This window comes from Alligator sinensis, unplaced genomic scaffold (assembly GCF_000455745.1).
Source record: "Alligator sinensis unplaced genomic scaffold, ASM45574v1 scaffold210_2, whole genome shotgun sequence".
Classification (NCBI taxonomy): domain Eukaryota; kingdom Metazoa; phylum Chordata; order Crocodylia; family Alligatoridae; genus Alligator; species Alligator sinensis.
Genome location: NW_005841946.1, coordinates 2,614,049 through 2,633,273, shown reverse-complemented (window position 1 = coordinate 2,633,273; position 19,225 = coordinate 2,614,049). Strand labels below are relative to the sequence as shown.

Below are 19,225 nucleotides of genomic sequence, written 5' to 3'. Positions count from 1 at the left end.
TTCATTCAAGTAAAGGGCTACCAGTGAAATTGCACTTGTAGGGCTTTGATAGGGTGGGAAGTCTGCAATCTGTAAGTGTGTGTCTTCCCTATAGGTGACTTCAAGTGTCCCATCAAGGAGGAACTGGCAGTTACCAGTGGAGAATGGGAAGTCCTCGGTCGACATGGTTCCAACGTACGTTCCTTTGTGTTTATTTTCCGTTAAGCATAAGGTACTGCTGTCATCAGCCTTCTGTGGATTGAACTCTAGATCGGATAACAGGCAAAGTGAGTTAGATCCTAGGCTCCCTAATGGGCTGCCCGGTTACGTGGACAGACTGTGGTGTGAGGTCCTGTGTCTTCCTCTAACCAAAAGGGATGAAGGGAGAGCAAGAGCATGTTTTGACAAGGAAACAGGAATAGTGGGACAGTTGTGTGGAAGCTTCTGTTTGACTGGTGTTATAGAGGTTGGGCCATGTGATCATTGCGGCCTTAAAGCTTGGCAAGAAGCCGGGTGGCAGAGAATCCCCTGGTGAATGGGGCAGTGGCTCTGGGTCTGATCCGGAAACTCTGCAGGGACGGCCCTGAGCTGAAAGTCCAGCCGTCACGTTCGAGTCTGGGCAAGAGGGAGCCAGCTGCTCACTCCTAAGCTAACTGTGCTTGAGCCATCCAGACCATATGTCCAACTGCTATTGAAGGGCTGATATTACAGGCACCCTAGAGGCAAAGGTTGCTGAGAGATGATGAGAGCAGGGAACAGCTGCTTGGAAGGGAGTGAGGAAGGAGACTGAAGTCACACACCTGGTCATGTCCACATAGCCATGCTGCTATGTATGGAATAGAGGAAGGTAACAGTCTTCTCGATGTCACCCCTGTAATCAGATGTCTTGCACTAGGGTATTATTAACATGGAAATCCAGCTACAGCTCATGTTCTGTTGTGTGCACAGTGCAACATGCACGCATGAGAAATTGAGCTGGCACTAGGCAGTGGTCATGGGGGACCTAAATTACCCAGACATCTGCTGGGAGGAGCAGACGGCCAAAACAAACCGCTCACGTAGGTTCTTAAACTGCATGCAGGACCTCCACCTAACCCCGGAGGTGTCCAGTCCCACCAGGGGTAGCGCCTTGCTAGACCTGGTCTTGGCAACGGGGGATGTTCTCGTGGGTAACCTGCGAGTGCACAGTAACCTGGGAGATAGTGACCATCGTTTGGTCGAATTCACAATCCAGTGAAAGGTGGGAAGAATAACCAGTGAGGCTAAAGTGTTAGACTTCAGAAGGGCCAATTTTAGTAGACTTAGAAGGATAGTTAGTGAGGTGGCTGAACTCAAGATCATCGAGCATATGGAAAAATCACTCAAGGGAGTGATCCTTGGGGCACAAAAGGAGACTATTCCATTACGCAGGAAAGGGGGCAAGGGGACTAAAAAGCCCGCTTTGCTGAACAGGCAACTCCAGAAAAGACTGAGGGCAAAGAAAGAGATGTATAGGCAGTGGAAGCAGGGGGCAGCCACCAAGGAGGAATATCCCTCCCTGGCGTGCTATTGCAAGGAATCAGTCAGGCCAAGGCAGGACTGGTGCTTAGCCTGGCTACAACAATCAAGGACAATAAAAAGTCCTTCTACAGATACATAGCGAGCAAACGGAAGGCGCAGAGTAGCATAGAGCCCCTGCAGGACAAATCAGGACAGTTGGTGGCCGACGCAGGGAAAAAGGCAGAGCTCTTCAATGAGTTCTTCACTTCAGTATTCCTGAGTACTGGCCAAGATAATTTCCCCAATTTGAACATAGGTAGATGTCCGGGAGGAACTAGACCGCCAGTGGTTAGTGCTGACTTAGTTAAGGAGCACTTGGAGGGGCTGGATGGGTACAAGTCAGCCGGCCCGGATGACCTCCATCCACGGGCGCTGAAGGAATTGGCCAGTGTCATAGCTGAGCTGCTGGCATGGCTGTTTGAGCACTCTGAGGACTGGAAAAGGGCCAACGTGGTGCCCATTTTTAAGAAGGGGAGAAGGGATGAGCCAGGTAACTTTAGACCAGTCAGTCTTACCTCTATCCTTGGGAAAACACTGGAAAAAAAATTAAAGATCGCATTTGTGAAGGCCCAGCAAGGGAAATGATGCTGAAAGGAAACCAGCACGGCTTCGTCACAGGTAGATCCTGCCTGACAAACCTTACAGCCTTTTATGACCAGGTCACACACTGCCTTGACACTGGAGCTGAGGCTGATGTCATCTACCTGGACTTTAAGAAGGCCTTTGACACAGTTTCACATATATTCTTATCCTATTCACATCCTATTCTCATAGGGAAGCTAGTGGGCTGTGGAGCGGATGCTTACACAGTCAGGTGGGTGGCAGACTGGTTTAGGGACCGCACCCAGAGAGTGGTGGTGGACGGGTCATTTTCAACCTGGAAGGAGGTGGGCAGTGGTGTCCCGTAGGGTTCAGTCCTTGGACCAGTGTTATTTAATACCTTCATCAGCAATGTAGATGAGGGTGTGGAGAGCACCCCGTCCAAGTTTGCAAATGACACCTAAGTTATGGGGCAAAGTTAACACACCGGAGGGCAGGGAGCAGATACAGGCCCATCTGGACAGGTTGGATCAATGAGCAGAATGAAATAGGATGCAGTTCAACAAAGACAAATGCAAGGTACTCCACCTGGGGAGGAGGAACCCCCAGCACACCTACAGGTTGGAGGATGACCTCCTCAGCAGCTCAGCGGCAGAGAGGGATCTTGGAGTCACAGTTGACTCCAAGCTGAACATGAGCTAGCAGTGTAACGAAGCCATCAACAAAGCCAATCACACCTTGTTGTGCATTAGCAGATGCATGACCAGCAGATCAAGGGAGGTGATGCTCCCCCTCTATGCGGCACTGGTCAGGCCGCAGTTGGAGTACTGTGTCCAGTTCTGGGTGCTGCACTTCAAGAGGGACATGGAGAATCTGGAGAGGGTCCAGAGGAGGCCACTCGTATGATTAGTGGCCTCTGTGCAAGACCCTACGAAGGGAGGTTGAGGGATCTGGATCTCTTCAGCCTTCACAAGAGACATCTGAGGGGAGACCTTGTAACAGCCTATAAGTTTATCAAGGGAGGACAGCAGAGACTTGGAGATGAGGCGTTTACCAGGGCACCCCCAGGAGTAACTAGGAATAATGGGTACAAACTAGTGGAGAGTAGATTCAGGTTAGACATTAGGAAGAAATTTTTCACAGTAAGGGTGGCCAGAATCTGGAACGGGCTGCCAATCGTCACCTAACTTGGAGGTCTTCAAGAGGAGGCTAGATAGGCACTTGGCTGGGGTCGTCTGACCTCGGTCCTCTTTCCTGCCAGGGGCAGGGGGTCGGACACGATGATCCTGTGGGGTCCCTTCTGACTCTACAATCTATGAATCTAGGGACTGACCAGCTCTCCCTCTTTGGAGTCTGCCCTCTGGTCAGGCTTGAGGCAACTCAGGAAGACTGGCCGTGCCCCACCTACCCTCCTGGATTTAATTCCTCCCTGTGCAGTGACCCAGCCCAAGACCCGTGTCCCGCTTCTGTCTTGTGCCTCTCCAGCCCACCACAAGGACCTGAGTAGTAGGTCTAGGTCTGGCTGGCTCTTTGCACAAGGTCTGTGGTGTTCCTAAGGCATTGCCAGAAGTCTCCTGTCACTTCACAACACGCAGAAGATTTTTTTGTTACATATGTCACGTATGTGCGAGTGCCCAGGGTTGCTTTGCTTTCCACACTGGCAAAGGAGCTGCTTGCCATTATTTAACTTAATATCCCATCCCTGAGTTTCTGGTCTCAGTGGAAGTACTTGAGCAGTGTAGGCAGGTACCTTTAGCAGGTGTCTTCCTTGCTTTGTTCCTTACTTTGTTCTGTGCATTTCTTAGACACAGGGGTAGCAGTGGACATAGCCTTTCTGGACTTCAGGAAGGCCTTCAACACTGTCTCTCACTGCACTCTCATTAAAAAACTAGGGGACTGTGGTGTTGACACCTGCACAGTCAGATGGGTCGCTAACTGGCTGGAGGGCCGCACCCAGAGAGTGGTGGTGGATGGAGCATTTTCGACCTGGAGGGCTGTGGGCAGCGGGGTCCCCCAGGGCTCAGTCCTCGGGCCCGCGCTGTTCAACATCTTCATCAGTGACTTGGACGAGGGGGTAAAAAGCACCCTTTTCAAATTTTCTGATGACACTAAGATGTGGGGAGAAGTGGGCACGCTGGAAGGGAGGAATAGGCTGCAATTGGACCTAGACAGGTTACAGGGGTGGGCGGATGAGAACAGGATCGGTTTCAACACTGACAAGTGCAAGGTGCTGCACCTGGGGAGGAAGATCCAGCAGCATGCCTACAGGCTGGGAAACTCCCTTCTCATCACTGCAGAGACAGAAAAGGATCTTGGAGTCATTATTGATGCCAAAATGAACATGGGCCAACAGTGTGGGGACGCGGTCAGGAAAGCCAACCACACCTTGTCATGCATCCACAGATGCATCTTGAGCAGGTCCAAGGAGGTGATCCTCCCCCTCTATGTGACACTGGTCAGGCCGCAGCTGGAGTACTGTGTCCAGTTCTGGGCGCCGCACTTCAGGAGGGATGTGGACAGCATGGAGAGGGTCCAGAGGGCCACCCGCATGGTCAGGGGTCAGCAGGGCAGGCCCTACGAGGAGAGGCTACGGGACCTGGACCTGTTCAGCCTTCACAAGAGAAGGCTGAGGGGGGATCTAGTGGCCTGTTACAACCTAGTCAGAGGTGACCAGCAGGCATTGGGGGAGTCCCTGTTCCCCTGAGCACTACCAGGAGTGACTCGAAATAATGGTCACAAGCTGGCAGAGGGTAGATTCAGACTAGACATCCATAAGAACTACTTCACAGTCAGGGCGGGTAGGAGCTGGAACCAACTTCCAAGAGAAGTGGTGCTGGCTTCTTCCTTGGGGGTCTTTAAGAGGAGACTAGACGAACACCTTGCCAGGGTCGTTTGACCCCAGTACTCTTTCCTGCCATCTAGGGGGTCGGACTTGATGATCTGCTCAGGTCCCTTCTGACCCGACCAACTATGAGGCTCGTGGCTGGTTTAGGGGTGATGGGACAGGAGGGGGAAATGAGGAGTTATATTTCACCTGGGTGGAAGGAAAATTCCATGCAAGTGAAATGGTCAAAGCCGTGGTGTCCAACTGCTGCTCTGCCTCCGAGCACAGCAGACTTACCCCAGCTGGAGTGTGGGAAGGGAGCAAAGTTTTGTTTACCTTTCAGAAATGTGCTAGGAGGGATCCTGGAAGTTACAGCCCCATGAACTTCACTGGAAGAACAGGGAATTGCTTGACAAGATCGTTTGCAATAATAACAAACCGTTACAAATTAGTAGGAAAGACCTGAAGGCTCATGATCTGCTAGTGGTCTGGTCAGCATGGCTTTGGTACAAGGATACTCACCTTCTCTAAGCACGCTGAATTCACTCAGCATTTCAGTAAAATGGCAGAACAAGGAGAACCAGCTACCAGTGATTTGTGGGAAGTGAGGGGTGTGGTTTTTTTTTTCTCTTTTGGACTTTCAGAAGGCCTTTGGGAAGTCCCTTACAGAAGGTTATTAAGGAAAACAAAGGAGTTATGAGTTTAGGCATAAAAAATTGTCATGCTCAGAAATTGTTTTTCTTACTTAGTGGAAGAGTCTGCATGCCTGTCTGGTTGCTGTTTCAGATGGCACAAGGTTACCGATCTGTGTTCCCCAGGCTTCCCTCTGGGACTGGTGTGTGTGTGTGTGTGTGTGTGTAGTTATCCATAACCTGGGGAAAGGAGTGAACAGCGAAGGGGGCAGTAGAAGTGGTGCTGGGATTATTTAGGTTAATAAAGATGAGAGCGGACAGTGGGTAAAGTCAGGGGGACTTGGCATCCTGGGGAACCAGGCAACAAGGTAACTAGTAAAATTAATTGTCTGCAAGTACAGGTGTACACATATAAAAAGATCCTTTGAGCTCTACCTTTCTAAATTAGCCTTGGCAAGGGAGCACTGGGAACAGAACTGAATGGATTCAGCTGGTACAAACTGAGGTGGTGGGTTTCTTTTCTGGCAGATCCGTGTGGATGAAGCAAACAAGCTGGTGTACTTCCAAGGCACCAAGGACTCCCCTTTAGAGCACCACCTGTACGTCGTTAGCTACGAGAATCCCGGAGAGGCGAAGCGGCTGACAGAGCACGGCTACTCTCACGCCTGCTGTGTTAGTCAGGTAGCGCTGCTCAGCATGTGCTGAAAGGGCTGGGTCTGGTGCTCCTTGGCAGAGCTGCTGCTTTCCTGTTTGGCAAATGGAGTCATGCTCACATATAACACTGTTGGCTCCTGCTGGTTTAATACTGTTGCAAAATCCATGGGCCCAGGCCTCGACAGGTGCGTGTGCTGGGACATGCAGGGCCTTGAATCTGTGCAAGTACACCCCTCCGTGCCAGCCCCCAGGCAGAGACTAATGCTGCCAGTAATTTTGCAGGTGCGTTTTTCAGCATCTGGCAGGAAGGAACGTTGTTATGATAAGACTGCAGCTTCTGAGCTGTCAGATCAACTCCATTGCCCAATTCTAGCACGGTCTCTGAGCTTCCTCAGAGAGATCCAAGTTTATTCTCAGGCTTGTGGTCCTGCCTTGTGACGGAGACAGTATTTTCCTCTTCCTCTCCAGGACTGTGACATGTTCATCAGTAAGTACAGTAACCAGAAGAGCCCACATTGCGTATCGCTCTACAGGCTGACTGGACCAGAAGACGATGTAGCTCATAGAGCGAAGGACTTCTGGGCCATGATTCTAGATTCAGCAGGTAATAACATGGCTAGAAAACTGGTAATGGAGAACCAAAGCAGCCACAACAAGAAACATCCTGGGAGAATCAATAGTGGGTGTCTGCTCCCCTGACTTACCCTGCAACCAGTGGGAGTAGGTGCCCAAGTAAATGTGTCTGGTTTTGCCTTTGTTTTTATGCTGGTATCTGTAGGAGGCTTACTGGGCCCTTTTCTAGGCCTGGTTGAATGTATTTGCAGCCACTCCTAACACAGCATCTGCCATTTTGTAAGCCCTGTTACAAAATCGAACCAGAAGGTAAATGAAACGTTGATATTTGCTTATGGAGCAGCTTGTGACTGGGGAAGGTTTGCTACGTTGTCGGGCTTGTTGCAGAGATCAGTATGTACATTTAGCATATGGGCTAACTAACCATTTTCATGAACAAGAACATGGAGCCCTGAGGTAAGCCCTGCTTTTGTAGGCTGCCCTGCAGCCAGAGCCACTCTGGTGAGGCTAATGGATTGACTCTCAAGTTACGTCCATGAAACAGAGCAGAGCGCAGCTCCGTTTGCTCTATTTTGGGGAGAAGGTGGAGCCTGGGAGTGTCTGTTCTTTTTAAAATGTACTGCTGATGCCTCAAAACAGTCCTCTGTTAAAGAACAAATTCTTTTGAACAGGCTGTGTGAATAAATTCAGGCTGGAATTTAAATGAAGAAGGTTTCTGAGCAGCTCAGAGGAGCCAGGTTCTGAAACATCCTGTCTGGAAGGAGACAGACACCCTAATCTGTTTCTGGTGGAGTCTGATAAGTGAGTGAAAGGGACTGTCAATGCCGGGGCTGCCCATGCTCGCAGGAGACCAGACTTGATGACTCGGGAGGTCCCTGCCAGCCCTGTGTTCTAGTTCAGGTTCAGCATATTATTTCTTCTAGAACATGGGGAATTTCCTCTGTCTCATCAATCATTGTCTCCTCATCCCTTTTAACAGCAGGGTGCTCCACAAGCCATGCCCCACTTCCTCTCCCTGCCTATTTGAGGAAAATCACTCTGCTTTTTTTGCTTTAGCACCATTGATGGAGCCTTGTCAAACACCCTGGAACTCTGGGAGGGTTTGGGCCTGTGCCCAACTTTTTGCACTGCAGTGCCTGCACCTGCAAGCAGGTTACGGACAAAATTACACCTGTCCCTCCCTCTGCTCCTTTTGGCAACATCACCACCTCTGGTTGCAGCTTCCTCTATCTGATTTTACAGCACAGTTCTTGGGAGATGGGACCTTGGATGGAGTGGATTAGAACTGCGCCAGCAGCTGCTCTGTCTCAGCTCTTACTGTCAATACAGTATCAAGAGTAGGTTGGACAGAGAGCTGAGCTCCTGCTGATCCTTGTTAAAGAGGCCATCTTTTGTTTCCCGCCTGCAGGCCCCCTTCCTGACTATGTCCCCCCGGAAATCTTCTCGTTCGAGAGTTCCACAGGGTTTACGCTGTACGGCATGATGTACAAGCCTCACAATCTACAGCCTGGGAAGAAGTACCCCACTGTGCTCTTCATTTACGGAGGTCCTCAGGTGAGCGAAGTGTTGCAGCCATAATAGAGGCTGTTCAAAATTCCTGATGATCTCCATTTTTTGGACTTGCTGTTCCTATGAAGGTGGCTGGGTGCTGGGGATAGGAGGCAAGAGGAGAGAGGCTTTGGCACTTTTATCCTTTTCTTATTTTGAAGGGGTTTTGTTCAGATGCCTTGACACTTGCTAACACCAACACTCTCTGCTGCTGCTTTTTTATTGGTGGGAAAGAAATGAGCCTAAAATGCAAGGTGGGGGGTGGGAATACATTTAATGTGATGCAGCAGCTTTGCCAAAGCCTCCCGAGGATTTCCCATCTCAGGTACAAACTAGTGTACTTGTCTGTCACCTGGATCATGGCCAAACATGCCCCCAGTGTTGTCTGTGTCTAGCTCTGATGAGCTGCGAGCACAACACTGAAAAGCTGTGGCACAGCACTGGACTCTATCAGTGCCTGCCAAGGCCCTAGGGGAAGAGGTTGTAAGGGCAAGGAAGGAAGGGTCCTCATTTGACACAAGAGATGCTCAGTACAGCTATTCACACGCAGTGAGTGAGGTGCAGTGCTCTTGGCAGGGCAGAGAGCTTGCTCAAGTAGCACCCATGCTGAGAAGAGCAATTCTGTTCAGAGACATCTCGATAACCTGATAATAGACATTCAATTTATAGTATTCCTTAAAACGTTGGTGGCTTTATCAAACACAGAAATAAAATAATCCTATTAAAAGGTGAGAAGTCAGTTTTCTGTGGCCCCATCCCCTTATTTCCAAGGCTCTGCTGGAGGTGGCTGTGTTAACATTTCCCTTGTTCTTTTCTAGGTGCAGCTAGTGAACAATCGGTTTAAAGGAATCAAGTATTTCCGCTTGAACACCCTGGCTTCTCTAGGCTACGTGGTGGTTGTGATTGACAACAGGGGGTCCTGCCACCGAGGGCTTAAGTTTGAAGGTGCCTTTAAATACAAAATGGTAGGTGGGGAAATGCACGTTTTTGTACCAATGCAATTCTGTGTTTGCCGCTTCAGCTATGGGCAGTGGAAATAGGTGGGAATTAGGTGTGTTGCCATAATGTGTTCAGAGCTGTAGCGTGGCATAACTCTGGTAACAATTCCTGTGCTTCTTACTTGAAAGTGGAGTGAAAATGGGATGAATGTATCCCAGCAGTATGGGACTGGGGCAGAAAAGACAGTAACCTGAATAACAAAAAGGGATGAAGTAGAAGAGCTGTAAACCAGCTCCTGACTGGCTGATGGGGCCAGGTTCATTTGGATCTTCTCAAGATAGCAGGTCTTGCCCTTCCTCTGAAGCCTCTTGCACTGACTGCTCAGAGGTGGAGCAGGGATTACTGCGCTGATCTGGCAGGGCAATTCCTATAGGCCTGTCTGAGGAGGAAACCTACTTGGTTTTGGACAGAGGCAGGGAAGGAATTGTCTGCTTTGTGTTGTTTTGCAGGGTTCATGGCCATCCATTCAGAGGGGCTGGGGCAGTTGTACCTGTTTGAAACCTGGAGCCCCAGTTCTGCCTTTAATATGGTACAGGCATTTCTTGTAGGTTGAGAAGTTTCTGCTCACCCTTGGGACCCGAAGAAGAACGCAACCACTGGGAAAACTGGAGGAGGGGACTGATATGCACTTTGTGTGAATGCTTCTTGAGGAGGGGTCATTCTTTTGTTCTGTGTTTGTACTGTGCCTGGCACAATAGGGGCTCCAAGGTGTTACCACTGCCGAGATAATAAGTAGTAATCCTGCGTGATGCTGATCTGGAGACTCTGAGAATCCTACTTTTGTCAAGAACTAACAAGAACAACAGCAACAAATACCCTTCTTCCAACAGGGTCAAATAGAAATTGAAGATCAGGTGGAAGGACTGCAGTATCTGGCATCCCAGCATGACTTCATCGATCTCGACCGAGTGGGCATTCATGGCTGGTCCTATGGAGGATACCTATCTCTAATGGCTTTAATGCAGAGGTCAGATATCTTCAGGGTATGTTCATATATCATGTCCTTTTTCCTGTGGCTCAGGTAGAATCATTTCTTGCTTGAGTTTGAGTGAGGCATCCATTTGCTGTGTGGTAAATAGATGCAAAAGTGTGCACTGTAAACAGGGGTGTGTGTGCAAAACATTCTGCCTTTCTCAACCCCCCAGCCCCAATACAAGCAGTTATGTGGCTATAGCATAGAAGGAAGGAGGGCACTGCAAAGGAAATTTCCATTTCCAGATTATACCTCTGCTGTCTGTGTGCTCGAGCAATATTTCTAATCGGACTTCCAGTTTTTGGGCTTGGATACAAGAGAACAGAGAAAATATTTCCTGCATTACAGCGTTGTTTCTTGCCGACTACTGCTGCAGTGTATTTTTAAACTGAACTTCAGCATGGATTGCAATACACAGCAGTGACTCACTGCGTGACCCTGGGCCAGTCATTTCATTTCTCTCCACTTCAGGTTTTTTTTTGCCTGTGATGCGGGGATGAAGCTGTTCTACATTAGAGGCATATTTGTGTTTGCAGAGAACCTAGGTCTGGTGTAGAGATTGATGTCTGCACTGGTATAATCATGTCAGGTTATAATTTTATGGATATAATTATTCCAGCTCAGCCCCTACAGTGGATTCAGTTAATAGATAAGTATATGTAGGTGCCATATATCAGGATAGATTACTGCCTTTCTGGAATAGTGGAGATTGACTTTACAGTGATATAAGTGTCCACGCTAGGGGGAGTTGTACCAGTTCAGCTGTACTGGTATAGTTCTATTAGTTCAACATGATTTTTATCAGTATACTTAACATAATTCAGTTCCTATGTGTCCACAAAGCCTTTGGGATTCATGGAAGGAAGATCATAAAAGAAGTGTCAAATATCATTAATTATTTATCATCATGAGCTAAAAGCATTAATTTTGTTTTTTGTGGCTCTTGCTTTTTGTATAAAGCAGGTCTGAATGTATATGAATGGGTTAATTATTGCCTTTTTATGGGCTTTAAAGGTATCTTATATTAATTATTTTTGAATCTTTAAAAATTGCTAGATTGTTGAGTCCTTTTTTGCCTTTCATGGAGTATCCCAAGATGCAAATCAGGGAGTACCTAAAGAAGGAGGTAGGGCTGAATGCTGGAGAGCGTTTGTTCCATGTTTCTACCCAGCGTTGGAATGAACAAAGCCACGGATCTTAAACAGTTCGAGTAAAGCCAACTTGCCTTTTTCAGTGTAGTTCCTTGCTTGTCCATTTACCTTCCAAGACCAAGTGGGCCCCAGTTACCAAGACAGTATATCAGTATAGATCAGGGCCTCAAAGTCCTTGTCCACACAAGGCAGATCTTGCTGGAATACTTATATCAGGCTTGTCATACCAGGCAAACCTGCTAGCACAGCACAGTGATAGCAGAACTGGAGTCAGACTGTAGACAGGACCAAAGGGTATTATGGGGTCAGACCCCCCCACTGGTATAAACTGTTGCAACTCCCTGATCTCACTAGACAGGGACCTCTTGTCATGAATCTTGGCCCCATTTGTGCCAGGGGAAAGGTGAGGGACTTCTTTCCCCATGCCGGTCACACAGATTTGAACAGGTGCTTTTTTTACAAATGATGGTTGCATCATTTTGTAGAGGTGCACCGATATATTGGTCCATATTGGATCAGCACTGATACAAGGAAAATTGACAATTGGCTTTTTTTGGCTAGTGTAGCCGGTAACGTCATGGATAAATGCCGCGTGTATGTGCATAGCCACAGCATGCACCCAGCCAGGAATGCTGCCGGGCAGCTTGGAGTGCAGTATTTGGCCAGTAAGTCTGTGGGGGGGAAGAAAGGGGTTGGGGTGAGGGAAGGGGCATGACGGGCGGCAGATTGAGGCCCCCACGTTGAGGGAGGGAGTGGTGCTGGGGCAGAGGCAGGCACTGCCCAGCCAGGATGGGGCAGGGTGCAGGACAGAGCCACGGATGGCTCGTTTGGGGGGCACAGAGGAGTGAGGAAGGGTGGCAGCTCTCCATCACTATGCACCCTCAGGGGAAGCATGGGGGGCACATGCCTCCCAGATTTGTGCACAGGGCGAGGGCAGGCTGCCTACTGTGGGCTTGGCGCCAGAGACTGTGTTGGCCTTTTCCTAGCAGGGGGCTGGGCCAAGGCTGTGCTTGGGGCAGGCAGAAGTGGTGCCAAGAACAGCCACCCCAAAATTCCCTGTACCACCCCCCCCACACAGTCCTCCCTCCCAGCGCCGCTGCCAGCCACCCCAAGCACAGCCCCAGCTGAGCCTCCTTGCTGGGAGGAGGTGGGCGCAGCCCCTGACCCCAAGCCTGCAGTGGGCAAACCCGCCCTTGCTTCACACACAAAGCTGGGGGGCACATGCCCCCCGTGCCTCACCTGGTGGTGCGCACAGTGGCAGGGACCTGCCGCTTCCCTCCGCTGCCCCCAGTTTCGTCCTGCACACCACTCCGCCCCGGCTGGTTAGTGTCTGCCCCTACTCCAGCCCCACCCCCTCCCTCACCGCAGGGACCTCAGTCTGCACCCCACACACAGACTTACCAGCCAGACGCTGGTCTCCAAGCTGCTGGGCTGTATATCGGCTATCAGATCGGTATCAGCTGATATGGCTGGTTAATAATCGGCCATTGGTATCGGCCAAATTTTTTTTATTGGTGCACCCCTACTGTTTTCCAGACCACTCAATAAAGGCTTCTTGGGGGGGTATGGGCACAGAGACATGTACCTGCATCCCTGCCTGCCTCCCTGTCTTACGCTGCTGGTCCTTTTGGCATCTGCAGGTTGCTATAGCGGGCGCCCCCGTCACCCTGTGGATGTTCTATGATACTGGCTACACAGAGCGCTACATGGGCCACCCGGACCACAACGAGCAGGGCTACTACCTAGGATCGGTGGCCATGCAGGCAGAGAATTTTCCTTCTGAGTAAGTGTGGCTTCCCTGTACCCCTCCCCCCTACCGAGGAGATTCAAACCTAGAGCTGCATTTTTATTTCCCAGTTCTCGGCAATTAAATGCCGAAACCGTAAATGCCAGTCTTAAAATACCACTTAATAAACTTGAATGAGCATTTGCATAATTATGGGCCGTTCTGAGTAATCTGTTTTATATTGGCTGTAATTAAAGACTATCTCTTACACCTCAAGAAATGGCAGCCATAACTTCAATTACATAATTAGCTCTTTAGTCTGAGCAACATTAAATGAGACAAATAATATTTGATCAAAATGCCTTTTTTTTTTCCTGGGCTCCCAGGCCCGTATCTGCGTGCAGGTATTTAGAATCTGAGATACCGATGTGTGTTGCTGCAGAATGAACGTCCAGTGGTGCAGGTTTAGCACCCAGTCAAGACAGCGTTTCTGGGAGTGCAGGCAGATGTAACCATTGTATTGACATGGGAGGAGGTCCACACAAACTGTTATGACCTAACTATTAGGTCTGCATGATTCTGTAGCAATTCAAGTGCAGCAAAAATTCCTCCAACTTTAACCCTGCTTCATTCCTGGTCATTGGGAGCATTCAGCTCATTTGTATTGCTACAGGATCCTGCAGGTGCTACAAGCGGATGGTAACAGCTAATATGCACTCCCAAGCAGCATCTCTCCCTCCCATTTGGAAGCAGCTTAAAGTACATTTGTTCACATGTGGAGAGAGGAAAGTTAATATAGGCCACTGATAGTCACTGCATTAAAGGTGCAGTGGGATCTGATCCACAATCCTGACAATTGTGCCTCTCGCCATGTCATATGCACATGGCAGGAGGTGCGATTTTGGCATCAGGGTTTAGATCCTAATCGTGCAGTATTGGCAGTACAAGGGCAGCCTGGGATCATGAGCCGGGACTCCCCCTGTACCGGGAAGTAGTAAGCCAGGTGCTCGGTGCATCCGTGGCTGGGAGCGCCAGTCAGCTGGTCTGTGTTCCTAGGTGTGAGAGGGCGGGGGGGGCCCTTCAAGGCTGCAGTGTGCTTCTGAGTCGGATTGCCCATCAGCGGACTGGTGCTTCTAGGTCTTGGCCACGCATTCAGTTTATGGCACAATGGGACCCAGCCACAGAATTATTACACATTTTTTGCAATCATTTTATAGCTTATTCCCTGTTTTATCACACCACTAACTGCATGAACGTGTAGCTGGGTTACTACTTAAGACACGATTAACTGATTACTCATGTCTTAAATGTAACGTCTATTAGAGACCATAGAAACACAGCCCTGATTCACATGTTCAGGACAAGCTCCCCAGGAAGGAGAGAATGGGACCTGAAAACACAAATGATGAGCCCTGCCTGAGTGGGGTCTATGGGATGGGGCCATTGGTATTAAAATGCTTAAACTAAAGGGAGAGGATTTCAGTATCTTCTGTGTTTTGACAGCATTGGGGTGTTGTTGTAGTAGTCATGTCTAGGAATCATGCAAGAGGCAAGGATTTTTATGGGTGATACCTTTTATTGTACCACCTGTGTGGTTGTGATAAAGTTAGACAAGCTTTTGAAGGCAAGGTGTCCTTCATCACATCAGAACCTTCATCCAGTAGAAGATCTTACCCACAAAAATCCTTGCCTCTAAACTAAAGGGAGGAATTTCTGTGGATTGCAAAATGCCTTGCAGGGTCCAGGCAGCTGTCTCAATACGTGCATCTTGTCTTTCTCAGACCAAACCGTTTGCTGCTGCTACATGGATTCTTGGATGAGAACGTTCACTTTGCACACACTAGTATATTGCTGAGCTTTCTAGTGAGGGCCGGGAAACCATACGACTTACAGGTAAGGACCTCAACAGTGTCAAGAGTGTGCATACAAAAGTAGCCTTGTTATCTTCGTTTCTGCTGCAGCACGGGAGGTTTTCCACTATTCCTCAGACTGAGTGTCCTGATGGACAGAGAAGTGCATCAACGTTTGGTGTAGCTGTTTGGCCTGTTTTTGGTATTTACACTTGTTTGGGACTGTAAAGAGACAGTCAGTAGTTGTGTGTGTGTGCACACTAGGCAGTATGCTCACAATAAATACAAGTATGTGAAGAGAGGAGTGCTGGGATTGTCAGGTTTCAATTTGGCAGCTGAAAAGAGGGCACAGGAGTTGCCAGAGAAGACTCGACACCAGATAACGTGCTGGTCTGCTTCGGTCTCTGGCCATAGAGAGTGCACAGCCATTGCCTAACTGCAATCTGCAGTGTCTTCTTCCTGTCTCCCTTTTGGGAAGTTTGGAACATTTTTCATTAGTTTAATTTTGCTACTGTAACTACAAGCTTTCAAGGCAAATAGTTGGATTTTCACTCTTACTGCTAACGGTTTCTTGTAAAGGAGATCTCCAGCTTTTGGCTTCTAACTCTCCTTTTCTTTACTGCTTGTTGGAAGAGGAGTGCCAGATCATTCTTCCTTACTGTATCATAGGGGCCAGGGCATGGAAAGGATGAAGAACTACTGTTCTGCATTCAACACTCCCCTCTGTTCTCTCGCAGCTGCTTGGATGTTACTACTCTGTGTGAGGTGGCTGGTACAAATGCTGCTGTATGCCAATGGTGCGTGTGCTCACAACTCTCTCTTTTGTACTTTAGATCTACCCTCAGGAGAGACACAGTATAAGGGTACCCGAGTCTGGAGAACATTATGAACTCCATCTGCTGTATTACCTGCAAGAGAATCTAGGCTCTCACATTGCTGCGCTGAAGGCAATGTAATTGCAACCTCTGTCGAACTCTGATACACTGGCTGCTTAACCAAATGAGGAACCGTTGGGATCTTTGGAGAATATCGAATGGAACATTGCATTTGGGGGCCTGCCACGCAGACGCACCCACGGAGACACACACATGCACGCAAACGGAGACACTTTTTTAAAAAGCAAACTTGGTGCCATACAGGGAAACTACAGTACAGTGACCTAATGATTTTAAAGCCTACCTGTAAATAAAATCAAATGTCTGTGGTATACTGCAGTACCATGGGTTTTCTTTCGGGAGGAGCTGAAACCTTAGCAACACATTTTCACAATACCAGATCTTAACCTTGTAAACCTGTTACGAGCTGCGTGAGTCTAGTTGATGTGTTGTGGTTTTTTTCCAGTGTGTTTCTCAGTTTCTTACAACATGGTAATGAGTGATTGATTTTTCTCCCTTCATGGCAAGATTTTCTTTGGATGGTTACAACCTTGATATGGTTTGAAAAACCTATTTTAAAAGCTTTGTGTTTCTTGCAAGGGATGTAGCTGGTTTTGCCTAGGAGCTAATCATCTCTTGCATACAACCAGGCATTGGGAATAATCTTTAAAACAAAACAAAACAAAACATTTTTAGCTGCTTCCTGAAGAAATGACATTTTGGATTTAATTGAAAGCAAGCCATGGTTTGTTTGGGTTTTTTTATTATCAGTGAGCATCTCCATCTAGTGCAGTCTTTCTTCTTTTTCTGTTAGCAATATGGTCAACTAGCTGGACCCCTTTTCATCTGGGAAGGTGACAGACCTGTTTTACATTCACATGGGCATATGTCTTTTATGCTGAGAAGCAAACTCATTTTAATTCAAACAACCAAATCTGTCATTTTTTTCAGATTTTAAGAATATCAGCTTAAAAACACCAACCCATTCCCCTGGACTTTCTCCCCATGTACATTTTGAGCTGTTTTCTAGTACTCCCTTCCTATCTCAGCATGTGGATATTAATATCACCTTCATTGCATCCCAGTGCAAAGTTTGGCTGGGAACTTGGTGACAAAGGGTCTGCTAACAGTACGCTGAAGCAATGTGAACTGTTTTATTGCATTTCTTGGTATCATTATTCTAACACTGTTCCTCAGTCCCAGGTTTTCTGCTCCCATGTATGAAGTCCTCCATCCTTAGGTCATCTTGTAGCACTGGTGTAGCATGCATGGAAATGCTGTGTCCTCAGAAACCCCCCTGTCTGTATTGCTTTTATAAGGTAACCCTGCTAGCAACTAGCTCTCTGCAGTCTGAAGTGACATAAAAGCGCGATTTTTTGCTAGCATGGTTTTAACTGTGCTGTGGACTTGGCTGTCAAAAAAAACCCAACAACTTTAAAAGTGTTTGGAAAAAAACCTTCTAATTTTCAAGCTGTTGTTTAAAATAGAAACCTGTAGTAAAATTGTTATTTTTAAATCAGAAAATTTTGCCTGGAGTGTCTGTGAGAAAGATTCAGATCTTTTTTTTTTTCTTCCAAGTTTTCCTTCACAAAACCTAAGAACTTTCTTTCCTTTCTCTTTTGGTGCTAAAGAGGGAAAAGCAGGGTGTGATATATTTTTTTTTCTTTTCCGTGTGTTGAAAATTGCACTCCCTATGCTTTGTGTTCAAAATCGAAATACCCCAAATATTGTAGGAATGTACTTTAATAACTTTTCCAGGCCTATAAGCAGTCACCTCAACCTTAGTACTCTGGCATTGAAAGCAATTTTGCCTCAGTTATGCTGCTGTAAATTGGGAAGATCTCCACTGAAGTCAGTTGAAACATCTGGGTATAAAATACATGCAAGAGAGAACATAGAATCGGGTCTGCTGGCTTATGCTAAAGATGGTCAAAGCAAACTCTCAGTCTCTAAACATGCATTGCTGGTTTCCCCCCACCAAATTGCAATGATGCTGAATTGGAGAAAAGATGGTTAACGTTCTGAAATTTGCATCACGAGCATATTGAAAATAGGTTTAAGGTTTTTATTTTTAGAGGGTGGAGAGAAGGGAAAGAACCCGGTGCGCCTTTTGCTTTTAATTCCCTAAACAGTGAATTATTATAATGGAAGTAATTCATTACGAAAACCGGGACCTTTCAGCAGCCCTTTGGTATCTGTTATAGTTAGTATTGACAAGCAGGTGCATTGACAAACTTGAAAAACCAGTGTGCCAGTGATTATAAAGGAATATAACTTGTTACTATGGAATTTCACTTAGTTCTTTACATATTTATGCTGTATTGTATATACATATATCTATATCTGTCCATATATACATATATGTATAAAACTACATACTAATGGTATCATGTTTTCCAAGGTTGTGTATATTTTTTCAATGTTAAATTAATTTACCTTTGGGGTTCCTTTTTTTTCTATATATGACTATCCTTGAATATAAATGTATATGGTTTTTAAGTAAAAAAACAAAACAAAACAACAATCAATTCTTTTGTTTAAAAAAGCAACCTCCATGAAACATTACTTAAAGCAGCTGAGGATTTAAACGTGATGCTGGCAGTCTAATCTAGATTTTGATTTAGCATGGGCCGTGATAAATGTGCTAATGTGTAACTTTTTAATAATGCATCCTCTTTATTTTAAATATCTATATCAAAAGCTATTAAAGTACAAAGTACTGTAAGTACTCTATTTTGCAACATAAATTATGTATTGCTTTTTTCCTACAAAGTTACTGTTCTCTACAGCAGCTAGGCACTTTAAAACTCCATGTTTTCTTACCTTGTGAAAATGCTGGGAGGATTTATCATCAGTATTTCATAGTCCTGTGCAAAGGATACTTGCCATACATAGAAGTTATGAAAGGTCTGTTAGATTGAAATCAAATTGCCATTGTTTTCAATACGGTAGGATCAAGTCCATAGTGCATGAGCAGTGCTTGGTGAAATGCCATCTCGGAGCATATCCCTAACTTTTAAAATCAGAGATGCTGCTCATTAAACCAGAACGTTGTATTGTGGTTGGTTCTGCAAAGAGCAGTAGTTTTTCACCTTGCAAACTAAGTCTGTCTCCCTATCAGCATAGCCCAGAGTTCGTCGTCGTGTTGCTGCAGTGTTTTGGACCAGGAGAGTTGACTACTTCAAATGCTGTGACATCTTTTTACGAGGCTGATGGCACCTTCACTCCAAATGAGTTGCCCACAGTTTTATATTGGGATTTACTTTAAATTGGATTACTTTTTCACTTTTTTTTTTTAATGGTTGAGTTGTCACTGATGTTGCATTTCAAGGTGGAAGGCAGAAAGCAGGAGAACAGACTGT

The 19,225-nt window shown here is 47.0% G+C and overlaps 1 protein-coding gene across 1 annotated transcript in view; it reads left to right on the top strand.

The window, feature by feature from the left end:
- Positions 1–16,195, top strand: part of DPP8 (dipeptidyl peptidase 8) — a 40,094-nt gene extending 23,899 nt beyond the window's left edge. Inside the window, exons 11-19 of the mRNA XM_006020082.3 lie at positions 95–174; positions 6,043–6,195; positions 6,637–6,772; positions 8,150–8,295; positions 9,108–9,254; positions 10,119–10,271; positions 13,053–13,195; positions 14,920–15,031; positions 15,822–16,195. Coding sequence (XP_006020144.1) covers positions 95–174; positions 6,043–6,195; positions 6,637–6,772; positions 8,150–8,295; positions 9,108–9,254; positions 10,119–10,271; positions 13,053–13,195; positions 14,920–15,031; positions 15,822–15,944 — 1,193 coding nt within the window. The 3' untranslated portion in view covers positions 15,945–16,195. The remainder of the gene's footprint in view (positions 1–94; positions 175–6,042; positions 6,196–6,636; positions 6,773–8,149; positions 8,296–9,107; positions 9,255–10,118; positions 10,272–13,052; positions 13,196–14,919; positions 15,032–15,821) is intronic.
- Positions 16,196–19,225: the final 3,030 nt, after the last annotated feature.